The 13,900-nt window shown below is 47.5% G+C and overlaps 1 protein-coding gene across 16 annotated transcripts in view; it reads right to left on the bottom strand.

Annotated features, from left to right (window-relative positions):
• The window catches only part of RYR1 (ryanodine receptor 1), a 207,866-nt gene that overhangs the window by 158,453 nt on the left and 35,513 nt on the right, over positions 1-13,900 (bottom strand). For 8 of the 16 annotated variants that reach the window (XM_053401808.1, XM_053401813.1, XM_053401815.1 and 5 more), the window contains exons 2-5: positions 10,305-10,424; positions 8,984-9,088; positions 8,022-8,042; positions 1,169-1,243 (exon numbers count right to left, since the gene is read on the bottom strand). In XM_053401808.1, the coding sequence (XP_053257783.1) occupies positions 1,169-1,243; positions 8,022-8,042; positions 8,984-9,088; positions 10,305-10,424 (321 nt within the window). The remainder of the gene's footprint in view (positions 1-1,168; positions 1,244-8,021; positions 8,043-8,983; positions 9,089-10,304; positions 10,425-13,900) is intronic. The other 8 variants (XM_053401812.1, XM_053401820.1, XM_053401819.1 and 5 more) reach the window with 3 other exon arrangements.

The following is a 13,900-nucleotide window of genomic DNA, read 5'->3' as shown; positions in this document are numbered from 1 at the left end:
TGTGTGTGTGTGCGCGCGCGTGTGCTGGGCAGATCAACCACCCTGGTTTCTGCACCTTAAATTGCAGCTTTAAAATGTAACTTTATAAATGCACATAGATAGATGTGTGGCCATAATCTTTTGCACCAAAGGAAGTAGCTGATAGATAGATGGTAGATAGATGATAGATGATAGATAGATAGATAGATAGATGATAGATAGATAGATAGATGATATATAGATAGATAGATGATAGATAGATAGATGATAGATAGATAGATGATAGATATAGATAGATAGATAGATAGATAGATAGATAGATAGATAGATGATAGATAGATAGATAGATAGATAGATAGATAGATAGATAGATAGATAGATGAATGATAGATAGATAGATAGATAGATGATAGATAGATAGATAGATAGATAGATAGATAGATAGATAGATAATTTATTACGGTCAGAGACCAGCTTATAAAACACACTTGGGGGTACAATCCCAGAAGGAAAGCAAACATTTAAAACAACCATAGCAATAACAAAGTGGGGATGGGGAACTGCACCCATCATTCCCTGATCATTAACTGGGGATTGATGGGAGTTGGAGTCCTACAAGATCTTCCCCTCGCTTCAAGCATGTAAGGTCACTTCAAGGAATAATTCCAGCAGTAAATCAGCAGTGGCAAGCGAATACACACTCGATTTCAAGGATGACCATTCAAGGCCCAGCTCTACACACACACACACACACACACACACACACACACACACACAGCTCTCCTAGGAATGTTGACACAGAAGGAAATCACAGCCGGCACCACCCAACCCTGGGTGACCTCAGCTTCTTGACTTAGAACTTATATCTGTCCTCCAGAACGCGGCTCAGCCTTTTTGACGTTTGACACCTTCTTGGCCGAGAAATGTGCCCACCTCCTAAAACCCCTATCAGGATTCCTTGCGATTTCTGCATCCCGGGAGGGGAACACATGACACACGCTTGAAAATAAATCTGCTTGGCTCAGGGACAGGGACGTAGAACACAAAATGGCTGAGGAGCAGCTGCGTCTTCCCTGCTCCACTGGCCTCTGGAGTCGGCCAACGCTGGACCGAGCTCTTGAGCTTTCCTGGTTTCTTCCTCCCGCTTCTTCAAGACACACAACTTTCCCCAATTCCTCCTTGCCCTTACCATGGCGCTGTGGGAATGCCGGAGAAGAATAGCGTGTCCGTACAGGAGTGTCCGATGTCCGCCACCTTGAGAAGACTGGGGTGGGGGTGAGAGGGCAAAAGAGAAAGCCAAGTCAGTCTGTGAATTGGACAATCCCACCCAGAGAACCCTCATCCCCAACCCATAGCAAAAGGAAGTTGCTGACACCTTTCCTTAAGGTGGCCTTGACCAACCTGGGGCTTCCCAGGTGTTTTGGACTACAATTCCCATCAGCCCCAGCTGGCGCCCCAGGCTGGCCACAGATTCCTGAAGGGCCTGCTGGAATGCACTCCAAAGTGGCTCACTGGGTCCCAGAGCTTGGCAAAACAGAAACCAAGAAATGGAAGTCTTGCCCAAGGCCTAACTCCTGAAAACGGCGTCGTGAAAACAACTCCCATTTCATCCAAGCAAACATGCTCCATGTCTCAGCTTTTACACCCAGATGGGTGGCGTATCAATATAATAATGATTATAACAACAACAACAACAACAACAACCAGTTGTGCAGTAAAATAATAATAATAATAATAATAATAATAATTAAAAAACATAGAAAATGGCAAAAAGCAGGCCAAGAAAATTATGGAATGTCCTGGAGAATGGGTGGACACAGAGAACCAGTTTGAACCAGGAATTTTACTGCACAACTATTATTATTATTATTATTATTATTATTATTATTATTATTATTACAACATAGAAGATGGCAAAAAGCAGGCCAGGAAAATTATGGAATGTCCTGGAGAATGGGTGGACACAGAGGACCTGTTTGAACCAGGAATTTTACCACACAAGTGCACTTGACGTGAGGTAAAATTCTCCTCAGGAGGGCAGTGCGACAATCAGCTGACCACACGGCTCTGTCCACACCATAGTAAAACACCGCTTCGTCCCCCACAATCTATCCCCACATGAAGAACCCGTTTTATCTCCTGAAGAGATTTCCAGCACTGAATAATTTCTTCAGGGCCATTTCTTCCAAAGGGACTCAGCACAGGGAACAAGGCAGAGTCGCATCCACTGTCCGTAGGATTTGCTTATGGGCCTCAAAAGCGTCGACCAAGGAACAGCTTCCTGGTTCTCTTGCCATACTTGCCAAGCCCAAAGGTGGTGGCTGCCATTTGCAAAGACTCTTCTCATAATATACATACATATATATATATATATATATATATATATATATATATATATATATGCAGCTAAGCCAAGGAAAAGGCTTGCGTCGACCATACATGCGTCGACACCACCGTTGTGAGGCATTAAAACGGATCTGGCATTTCACTGGCATCTGTTTTTGTCGTGGTTAAAAAACAATAGCCGTTCTTACTGCAGTTCATACCTATATATCTATATAGGGTTGTATCCTGTTAAGTTTTCTTTGGAGCAGACCCATTGAGCGGAATGAATCTAAAGTTAGCCATGGGCACCCACTTCAACAAGTCGGCTCTTAACATTGGATGCAGCCCATAATCAATATATAATGGGCCACACCGCAATAATATATACAGTCATCCCTTCTACAGGTTGCTTGCTGCTGTAAATATGGTAATAATGACATAGACCCCTTTGCTATGTTATTTATAGCCATAGTTGCCGTTGTATATATCTGCAGTATAAATGACCCTAGGTTCACAGGTCATATTATTATTGCACATATATTGTACACACACACACACACATATACGGTCATTATTGCATGACTCACATTGCGGCAATGTGTATTTATACAGTGCTTCTTTCTAAAAATAAATGTTTAGGAGTACTCTCATTTTGACTCAAGAAAATCACCACTTTATAGTTCAAATCGGGGGGGGGGGGAATACAGGAAATGGACAAAAGGGCAAAGATTCACAAAATGTTTTGGGGTATGTGTTTCTCCCTGAAAAAAGCACTGCATTTATTTGCTACCATCCGGGCAAAGGTCATATTGCAGCAGCACAAAAGGTTGTGAATAACTGGACCATGTTACTGCATTGCGTTTGGGATGGCACTGTGTGCCACGTTTCTGATGGCCATTGTGCATTAAAATCAGAGGCACAATTTCTCTTGCAGCAGAAAAGATTGACTCTTGTGTTTGTAAGAAGAGTGAATGCCATCAGTTTTAAGTCATACTCAAATACAGTTACAGCTTGGTTTTCCAGGGAAGGGCCTGTGATGCTTCGATCTTGCCTCCCCAAGCGCAAACTTCAAGATGCAACAAAACGGGCAACTCTCAGAGGAGGGTCATTCACTGCACCCCATATATAGATGGACACACCAGGTGACAACAACCAAGGATGGACCGTGCTGGTGTGTCTCTGCAACGGGTGTGGACTGAACCATTTCTTCACCCCGAATGAAGACACACACTCACGTATAGAATGATTTAAAGAGAGGCATATCCAGGACCTTACTATTAGTTCATCAATTTACGTCCTGCAGGGATCTGAAATCATGCACTATTTGAGAACAACTGCTGTGCGATCATTACAGCAGGTCTGTATTGTTGTGGCACGGACTTTAACGACCCGGGCCTTAAAAACCATGTGATTACAGCACATGTAATGGATACTGAGCAGTTTCAATTACTGCAGTTCATGCGTCTATAGCGTTTTGTTTGGACTGTATAAAGGTAAAGGTAAAGGGACCCCTGACCATTAGGTCCAGTCGTGACCGACTCTGGGGTTGCGGCGCTCATCTCGCTTTATTGGCCGAGGGAGCTGGCGTACAGCTTCCGGGTCATGTGGCCAGCTTGACTAAGCTGCTTCTGGCGAACCAGAGCAGCACAGGGAAACGCCCTTTACCTTCCCGCCGGAGCGGTACCTATTTATCTACTTGCACTTTGACATGCTTTCGAACTGCTAGGTTGGCAGGAGCAGGGACCGAGCAACGGGAGCTCACCCTGTCGCGGGGATTCGAACCGCCGACCTTCTGATCGGCAAGCCCTAGGCTCTGTGGTTTAGACCACAGAGCCACCCACGTCCCTAATAGTATACCCAACCCCAAAAAACAGGGAGCCCAACGTCCTGTTAAATTTAGCTCAAAGCAGCAATACTGGGTGTTATCCCATTTTAACCCAATATATCAGGCAGGGAGCATGCCCCATGGTTTGGCACGACCCATGTAGGTGGCGCACAGCCAATGCCTCATGGGTGTTACCCCATAATCCCCTGCGGAGGTCACATGATCACTGTCAGGGCAGTCTGCATTCTGAGATCATGGGAACCTAGTTGCTGGTAGAAAAATGTTGCAACCCACTGTGGCGCCAGTCGCTGTTTCCTAAGCAGCGCTCTCACCAGGGAGGGAGGGGCATGGCCAACATTTTGCGTAGCAAGGGTGGGGGCAAAGAATACAAGGCATCAGAGGAGGGTGGGATGGAGAGTAGCCCCACTGCCCATCGTGGCTCCATCTTGTCTTGTAAGATCAAACACAACAAGATCCCAGCAACTTGGTTCATCTCACAGTGCAAAACACCTCGGCCGCTTCCAGACTGTCACTATTTTGTGGGTGGGATTCAACTGCACGCCGGGAAAATTCAGGCTGCACGATTAAAGTGGATTTGGCACCCCTGTGCAACAAAGGCACTTCTAAAAGCAAATAAATAAGGAATCAGGGTTGGTTGGTGTGGCGTTTGCCTCCTAGGTGGGTCATAAGGAAAGGGTTAAATGTGTGTGAAGATGACAGGCCAGTGGGAACCCAAGGGGAGGAGTTAGATTGAGAGGTAGAGTTGTGTGAAAGTCAGTTGAGAGTTGGGAGTTGGAGAAGGAAGAGAGAGGATAAGTCTGTGGGTTGGTCGAGTTGTGTGGTGAGAGAGTGAGAGGAATTGTTAGGTGGAGTCAGACAGATAGTTGGGATAATCAGTTTGAAGTTGTTAGGAATGTATAGGAAACTAAGAAACTAAGATTAAGAAACTGACAAGAAAAATTAACTGAAACCATAAACTTGTTCATGCTTATAAAAAATAAACTTGATTATTTGTTAATATTAACAACTGTCTGGACTCCGTGTGTACCCGAGAGAAACGGGTTGGTGGCAGCGAAGAAAGCAATCACAGTGGTGGCACAGGGATCAATAGAGTGTCAAATGTCCAGGGACCCTCTGTGATCGCCACAGCTGGTTTGTGGAAAGGGAAGTGACAGGAAAACGCACCGGGAAGTGTAGGACAACCATTGCTTGATGCGATTGGGGAAACTGGTAAATGTGTCAGTTTTTATTCTTCTTGGTTTCTCATTTTTCCAGTCCCAAGTTCACTGCTCCACATCTGTTTTTGAAACTGTTTTTAACGTCCACACGAAAATTCACCATAATTTAGTGTGGCTCTTCCTTAACACACACAATTTTGTAGGCAATTTTGCCTAACTTACACATTTTTTGGCAAAACTGCTTCCCCTAGTATACAGTGAATTTTTGCGCCAATATATGTACGCTTTATGCACACTCTAGCATGGAGTATGCGTTTTTGCACACATTACTTAAATCAGGGGTAGTCAACCTTTTTATGCCTACCACCCACTAATGCATCTTTTTTGATGGCAAAAATTTCCTTACTGCCCACCAGTGCTTGATGGGAGGAGGATTCATCTTGTGCCGTAAAACCCCCTACCGCCCACCTAGAATCCTGAAACACCCACTAGTGGGCGGTAGGAACCAGGTTTACAAACCCTGACCTAAATAGAGAGCCGCATTGCAAAATTCAGAGAAGTGTGAATTTCCAAGAACACCTGTGTTTCATTTCAAACATTGTTTCAGAAAGTGTGAATTAAGTAGGTCCGCCTTCAAGGGAGAAGAGAATTTCGCCCCACCCCCACAATTCAGAATAAACACCCAATAAACAGTGGATGCACAGAAATCAAGATGAGTGCTTGCAGGAAGAGGACAACTGGAAGCGAACCACACTAGTTTTGACATACTGTGCTCCATCACCAGCTTGCAACATATGCCCCAGTGTGCAAGCCTCTCCCTGTTCACATGTAGGAACCATGCAATGAAGTGAGAAGAGGGGAAAGATGGAGGAGTTTGGGTTGAGGAAGGAGTAACCACAGCCAAGGATGGAAAAGTCTAGTGGAAGAGGAAGTGTGTTGGAAGATGGATCAAGGGATGAGGAGTTCGAAGGAGAGAGGGAGAGGGCAATTATTTAGAGGGAAAGGGGGTTCCACCTGGTTTCCATCGTGGGAGAAAGACAAGAGACCCTCGCTTGCCTCTCATTAAGCTCTTGCCTAGAAGGACATTCCCAAAACTGAGCTATCCAACCTTGCGCAACACTACAGTGGTACCTCTGGTTGCGAACGGGATCCGTTCCGGAGGCCCATTTGCAACATGAAAGGAACGCAACCCGCAGCGGCGCGTCTGCGCATACGCGGGTTGCAATTTGCCACTTCTGCGCATGCGTATGACGTCATTTTGTGCCTCTGCGCATGCGCAAGTGGCGAAACCCAGAAGTAACCCTTTCAGGTACTTCCAGGTCGCCGTGGGACGTAACCTGAAAGAACATAACATGAAGCGGACGTAACATGAGGTATGACTGTATAGACTTTAACAGGAACAGAATAAGAGGTCAATGGTCCACCTAGTCCAGCATCCTGTTCTCAACCAGATGCGTTTTTGGGGAAACCTGGAAGTCGGACCCCAAGCAAAAAAGCCCTCTTCCCTTCTGTGGTTTCCAGCAACTGGTATTCAGAAGCATTGCTGCCGCCATTGTTATGGAGGCAGAGCTCAGCCATCAAGGCTAGTAAGCCATCGATAGCCGTCTCCTCCATGACTTTGGCCTAATCCTCTTTCAAAGCCATCTGAGTCAGTGGGAGCAAGTTCCATAGTTTACCTAGGGAATGCCACCCTCTTTGGACCAGAAATACAATACAGTTCCTTTGGAAGTGGAGAGAAGCTTGTTCATGCAAGGAGACATTGCTTGCTGCTCAAATGCAGCGATACCTGAGCTCTATCGAATGGGAGAGGGTGTAATATAGGAACACAGGGAGCTGCCTTCTACCGAGTCAGACCAACCTGGCTCAGTAGGGTCTACACTGACTGGCAGAGTCTCTCTGGGCTTTCAGGCAAGGACCTCTAGCCCTACCTGGAGACCCCGGGCCTTGAACTTGGCACCTTCTGCATGCAAAGCCCTACTGATGATCTACAGCCTTTCTCCAGGCAGCAGAAATCCATGGACTTTTGGGACTTGGTTTTGAAGCCCCTTGAAGCAGATTGTTCATGCAAGAAACCCTTTCTGGCCAGAGGCCTCCATCTTCATGCTGGACGAAAGGATTTACTGATCCCACTTCCGTGCCTTTCGCAGCAGCCTGACCCACAGAAATCAAGCAACGAATCCTTTTCCCCTTCACATGGCAGCCATGTCGGGAAAAGCTTCGCCTCTTGAATTTCTGCACGTCAAGGCTGTCGCTAGAGATACAGGTTTGAAGCTAGTAAAAGAAGATGCGAGCTGGCCCATCACCTACCCTAGTATCTGGGCATTGGTCCCATGGATAGAAATGGATAGAGGCATATCCATTTGCTTTCTGAGGTACCCATTTGCTTTGGGGAGCAGAAAGGAGAGCTGGGTGTTTGTTGCATGTGGTCAAAATGAGGAAGATTCTGGTCTTTGTCCTGGGAGCCCAACAGCTGAGAAGTGGGATTTGTGGGACCCTGCAACCCCAACCCCAGATTGCTTGGTTTTTCCTAAGTCCTGCCACACACGCCTGCTCCTGGCTAAGCCAGGGGAGGTGGGAACCCCCCGGGAAGAGGAGAGGAGACGGGTGTGCGCACACAGCAAAACAAGGTCAGGGAGAAGAAGGCAGAGAAGGGGTTTAGAAAGGAAGGGGCACGGGTGGGTGGGTGGGATCACGGCAGCGAAGTCGGCACCTACCCACTTGTCCAAGTCAACACCCTAGAGGGTCAGCCAGCAGAATTGAGAAGCCAAAGGAAAGAAGAGGAAGAAAAGATAAACCACGCTTGATACTCAGACCACATGCCAAGGCGGGCACAGCACGACATGGTCGCCTCAGCTAGCATCACAGAGACGCCGCCACCCCCCCACTGCAACCACACATACCTGCTCCAGGTGCTCCCATTGCGGACGGGGCTCAGGCCAGCTCTCACCCCATCCCCAAACATGCATGCAGAGGTCTTCTTAACCATACCCACATAACCAGGTAATATTTGACACCAGTTGGAGGCCGTTGTGGGGTGAACCGGGAGGCCTGGCACCCGGACGGCACCATAGTCCTGTTTAGGCCTCTTGCCCTGAGTTTTACCCATTGTGCAAGAGGGTGGGTGGGAAATGAGGGCACACGTAACAGCCCCTCCGTTGCATTGCTGGCGGCCTGGATACTGCCACCCTTTGCATGTTGGGCTGAACGCCTGCATAACTCTGCGGCACAGTCAGAATCCTAAAATGTGTGCTGAGTTTCTAGGACAAAGGCCCTCCCATCCAGGGAAACACTCAGGTCCAATATGTATAGCATGGGTAAAGAACCTCAGACCCCCTTGGGAATCATACGTGGCCCTCCAGATCTCTCTACTTGGCCCCTGGGACTCTCTCCAAGCCACGTACACCGCCAGTCTTGCTTTTCAGTCTTTCCCTGGGTGGGATATGTCCTTGCGACTTTTGCATGGACAAGAGGGCGTGTGAGCGCATTCTGAAGTTCCTTTACTGTACAGAGGCGGAGTTTCATTGCTCCACCCCCTTTTGCCTCTGGCCCCGCCCACCCACTGGCATGTGGTGGACCCTGGAAGGTGGCAATGTGGCTCTCAGGCTGAAAAAAACTTCCTTGCCCCAACGTTGATGGGGCCATGATGTGCTCACAAAGAAACATTAGCCGTACTTACATCAGAACCCACCTCCACCGTGTTGGCCAGCATTTCCTGAAGCGCTCGTACGGACAAGGACTGTTCCAGGCTGAAGCAGCATATGGCCAGATCTGGAGGGACTTTCTGTGTGTGTAGAAAACACAGGTTTGCTTAGTTTTAAAAAAAAAAAAAACTTGGGTGGGTAGTGTTCCCATATCATAACAATAAATTTATTATTTCGGTCACAGACCAGTTCCAGCTCACATACAATATCAGGGAAGTCATAAAACAAGATAGGGATACATTTAAATTTGCAGTTGGGTATAACAGGCACAATACAGACATAACAGCAGTTAAAATATGTAAGTTAAATCTTAATCACTAAAATGGTCGTTTATGGCCTTAGTCATTGTGGTAGAACAGCTTGTCTCCTAAGTTTTATGGCAGGCACACAGAATTTGGCCACTCTTAGTGAGATCTCTGGATCCTTGGTTCCCATATCAAATTAGTGAATTTGGTGGGCACGTCAGAGACTGCAAAGCACACCCCACTTTAATGGCAGTGCAGAAGTAGAGTACTTTATGGCTGGGGTAAACAGCTGCTATTGGAGAGCTGCAGAGAGACCAGGGACTTTGATGAGGTTGCCAGATTACTAGGCAGGTCTCGCCCACATAGCAGCTCTCACAGGCCCTTCCAGTATCCTCCCCCCTTATAATTCCCCCACCCTCATATCCCAGTGACCATGATTAACTGGAACCACACAAACCCATGGACATCAGATTCTGGGGCGGCCTTCAAAGCACAAGAGTTTTGCACCAAGGTTTTCTTGTCTCTTGAAGTTTATTACCAGCCAGTGGATACGTTTGCACATAATGGTATGCCCCTAGTTCGTTCTAATCATGGTTTCTTCAACAAACCACGAATAATCTATCAGAAAAGCAAGCAAGCGAGTGGCGGCTTGTTTCTCCAAAGTCTCTGCAAGAATCTGGAGTGGCCAAACTAGCAAGGTTTAGCAAGGTTGCTGAGTCTGAACATGACTCCAGAGAACAGTGAAAAAAGCCATGGTTTATAAGCCTTCAACAGACCATGGTTTCACATCACGGTTTGTTGCTGGAAAACCAATCCGTGGTTAATTACTTATTATTTATTTCATTTACTAATCGTTTCCTGTGAGGTATTCTGAAGCCATTTGTTCGGACACTCAAACAAATCATACCAGGCCACTGTCATAAGGTCTGGCATAACAATTTCTCTGACGGCAACCACCAAACTCTGGTCAGATCATCTTATTGACCGTTCCAACCATGGGATAAACTAGTATAGATATTTCCTACCCAGCTGCCCTTTCCCCAGAAGGTACCTGAGCGTTGGAGGTAGGTTCTAGGAAACACAGCCGGTTGCCGAAACCTTCTGCAGACAGACATAACTTCAGCTGTTCCTTCAAGATGGTGGCAGAGCACTGAAGGACGACCTCATCATCCTGTGGGAGAAAACAAAAGCGTCTCAGAAATGCACACTCAGAAGGCTGAGATCCTGGGGATGCCAAGTCCTTGATCAGCAACAGAATATTCTCTATGCGGAAGACATTCCTAAAAGACGCCTAGCCATGATTGGAAACCTCAAAAGAAGATTCTGGACTCTCCAGGGCAAGCACAGCAAAGTGGTTTTCTAATTATAGTTTTCCCAATTTTCACCCTGCATCCGATTTTCTGATTAAGAAAGTCTTCCTGATTCTGCTCTGTATCTATCTCCCACTCACCTGAAAACCACTCCCCATGCCTCGCTTTTATATTCTCTAGGATACACCCAACCAGATTGTTTAAAATTGCCTCATGTTATGGTTTTTTAATCGAGATCTACGCAGAAGTAACTAACATCCACTGAGGAAAAGCCCACGGATGTTGGATACTCACCTGTTTCAACTGCTTGCAGAGTTTCACAACCTCTGCACGCTACGCACGTACTGAGAAAATGTGTGTACAGAAAAGAACCTATCTACCGTAAATGAACATATATATTTTTTATCAAGTATTATTGTGAGACACAGGAACGTTTTCATGCGATTCTGGCAGAAGCATAAATTAGCCATTCGCAGAATCGCCTGCGGCGAGTTAAGAATTGGTTCCAAGAAACTACACCAGGAACTTTTCTGAATGCTTCTACCACACCCTCCCTGTTGTAGACCACAAATGCCCAAAACAGAGATATGTGGGCAGGTGGGCTAGCAATTTACGTGGACAAGGCTGGGTAAAGCTACAGGGTTTGCAGAGTGGTGCCTGGACCCCTGAGCTACAGAACAGAACACAGGAAGCAAGCTTTTAACAGCTGGGTGTGATATAGGAAAGGCCTCGCCTCTCCTGCTCTGCATGCACATTTTTTTGGTCCTTCTGTTGCCTCTTGCTCTTGGCTCCCAATACGTTTCCAAGCACAATTCAAAGTGTTGGTGCTGACCTTTAAAGCCCTAAACAGCCTCGGCCCAATATATATGAAGGAGCGTCTCCACCCCCATCGTTCAGCCCGGACCCTGTGGTCCAGCGCCGAGGGCCTTCTAGCGGTTCCCTCACTGTGAGAAGCAAAGCTACAGGGAACCAGGCAGAGGGCCTTCTAGGTAGTGGCACCTGCCCTGTGGAACACCCTCCCACCAGATGTCAAAGACAACAACAACTGACATCTGAAGGCAGCCGTGTTGAGGGAAGCTTTTAATGTTTGATGCATTACTGTTTTTTAATATTTTGTTGGAAGCCGCCCAGAGTGGCTGGGGAAGCCCAGCCAGATAGGCAGGGTAAAGGTAAAGGGACCCCTGACCGTTAGGTCCAGTCGTGGCCAACTCTGGGGTTGCGGTGCTCATCTCGTTTTATTGGCCGAGGGAGCCGGCGTACAGCTTCCGGGTCATGTGGCCAGCGTGACTAAGCCACTTCTGGCAAACCAGAGCAGTGCACAGAAACGCCGTTTACCTTCTCGCCGGAGCGGTACCTATTTATCTACTTGCACTCTGATGTGCTTTCGAACTGCTAGGTTGGCAGGAGCAGGGACCGACCAACGGGAGCTCACCCCGTCGCGGGGATTCGAACCGCCGACCTTCTGATCAAGTCCTAGGCTCTGTGGTTTAACCCACCCGCGTCCCTGTAGATGGGCAGGGTATAAATAATGAATTATTATTATTATTACTTGCCAAACATGTTTGGGAAGCAACACCAAAATGAACCCTGTGGACGGGAGGCAAAAGTTGGGGCGAGTGTCTGCAATGCAAGGACTACTTTTAACGCTCAGGAGGTGGCAGTGGGGACAGCTACAAAATCCTGCGGTTCCCACACACCACGCTCGACTCCATTCTTCCTTCCTAGGAACTGCTCTCGATTCAAAGGGCACTCCTAGCAACGCAGCTTTCTTACTGCCTCCCACAGAGAAAACTCCTGCTGGAACATGCTCCCCCCCCACCCCAGCCCAAGCCAGCGAGAGTCTCAGGCAGGACACAACAGATCCTTTTCCATAATGAACAGAAGCAGGTGGCCCAGCAGACTGTTTATGTCCTAGCCAAGGTGGAGAAGGGGAAAGGGAGATAGCCTGTCCAGTTTTGGGGGGGCGGGCACTGCTGCCCGTGACCTTTATTTTTTGTAAATATCCTGGGAAGCGCCTTCTTCTAAGCTTTCTCTATCATCTGTGTTTTGTCTTGCAATTCAATTATTTAAAAAAAAGCCACCGTCTTTAAACGACAAGGATAAAATATATCCCTTCACTCGAGAGCTGGCACAGTCGGAAGGACACGAGGCTCTTAATAATATTATAATAATGATAATTTATTATTTGTACCCCGCCCACCTGGCTGGGTTTCCCCAGCCACTCTGGGCGGCTTCCAACAAAGATTAAAAATGCATCAAAATGTCACACGTTAAAAACTTCCCTGAACAGGGCTGCCTTCAGATGTTTTCTAAATGTCAGGTACAGTGGTACCTCTGGCTAAGAACTTAAATTTGTTCCGGAGGTCCGTTCTTAACCTGAAACTGTTCTTAACCTGAAGCACCACTTTAGCTAATGGGGCCTCCTGTTGCCGCCGCGCCGCCAGAGCACGATTTCTGTTCTCATCCTGAAGCAAAGTTCTTAACCCAGGGTACTATTTCTGGGTTAGCGGAGTCTGTAACCTGAAGTGTCTGTAACCTGAAGTGTCTGTAACCCAAGGTACCACTGTAGTTGTTTTCCTCTTTGATATCTGATAGGAGGGTGTTCCACAGGGCGGGCGCCACCACCGAGAAGGCCTGCTGCCTGGTTCTCGCAGTGAGGGACCCGCCAGAAGGTCCTCAGCACTGGACCTCAGTGTCTGGGCAGAACGATGGGGGTGGAGATGCTCCTTCAGGTTTAATGGGCCGAGGCCGTTAAAATCAGGGCCGTGGGATTGAGCCCCACATCGGGCAAAAGATTCCTGCATTGCTAGAGTTTGGACTAAATCAGGCTTGTGGTCTCTTCCAGCTGTACAGTTCTACAAACCTAATATTCCACCTGCCTGGCGTCACTTTGTTATAGGAAAACCTTGATTTCTGGGCTTGTCCCCAGGGTGGAGGAGGAACGTCACAGAAGTTGGAAGGGACCCCAAGAGCTGACTAGCCCGATCCTCTGCAATGCAGAAACCACAACTAAAGAACCCCTGGCAGATTACCATCCGACCTCTGCTTAAAAGTCCACCATCTTCCAACCTGGGGGTTTATATCGTGCTGCACCCCAAGATCTTCTGGGGCTTCAACTCCTGAATTTGGAAGGGGAAGACGGACCTAAGGAGGACTAGTAGATCAAAGTGAAGAGGAGCTCACATAATATGTATTTTTGGGGGGTGAAGAAAGACGCAACCTGTTGCTCCTATCCATCAGGCCAGTGGTCCATCTAGTCTACCGTCCTGTCCCCACAGTGGCCCATCAGTGGGAAACTCGCAACCAGGATTCGAACACAAGAGCACTCTCTTGTTTC

Source organism: Podarcis raffonei, chromosome 8 (assembly GCF_027172205.1).
Source record: "Podarcis raffonei isolate rPodRaf1 chromosome 8, rPodRaf1.pri, whole genome shotgun sequence".
Taxonomy (NCBI): Eukaryota; Metazoa; Chordata; class Lepidosauria; order Squamata; family Lacertidae; genus Podarcis; species Podarcis raffonei.
This window is presented reverse-complemented; position numbering and strand designations above follow the sequence as displayed.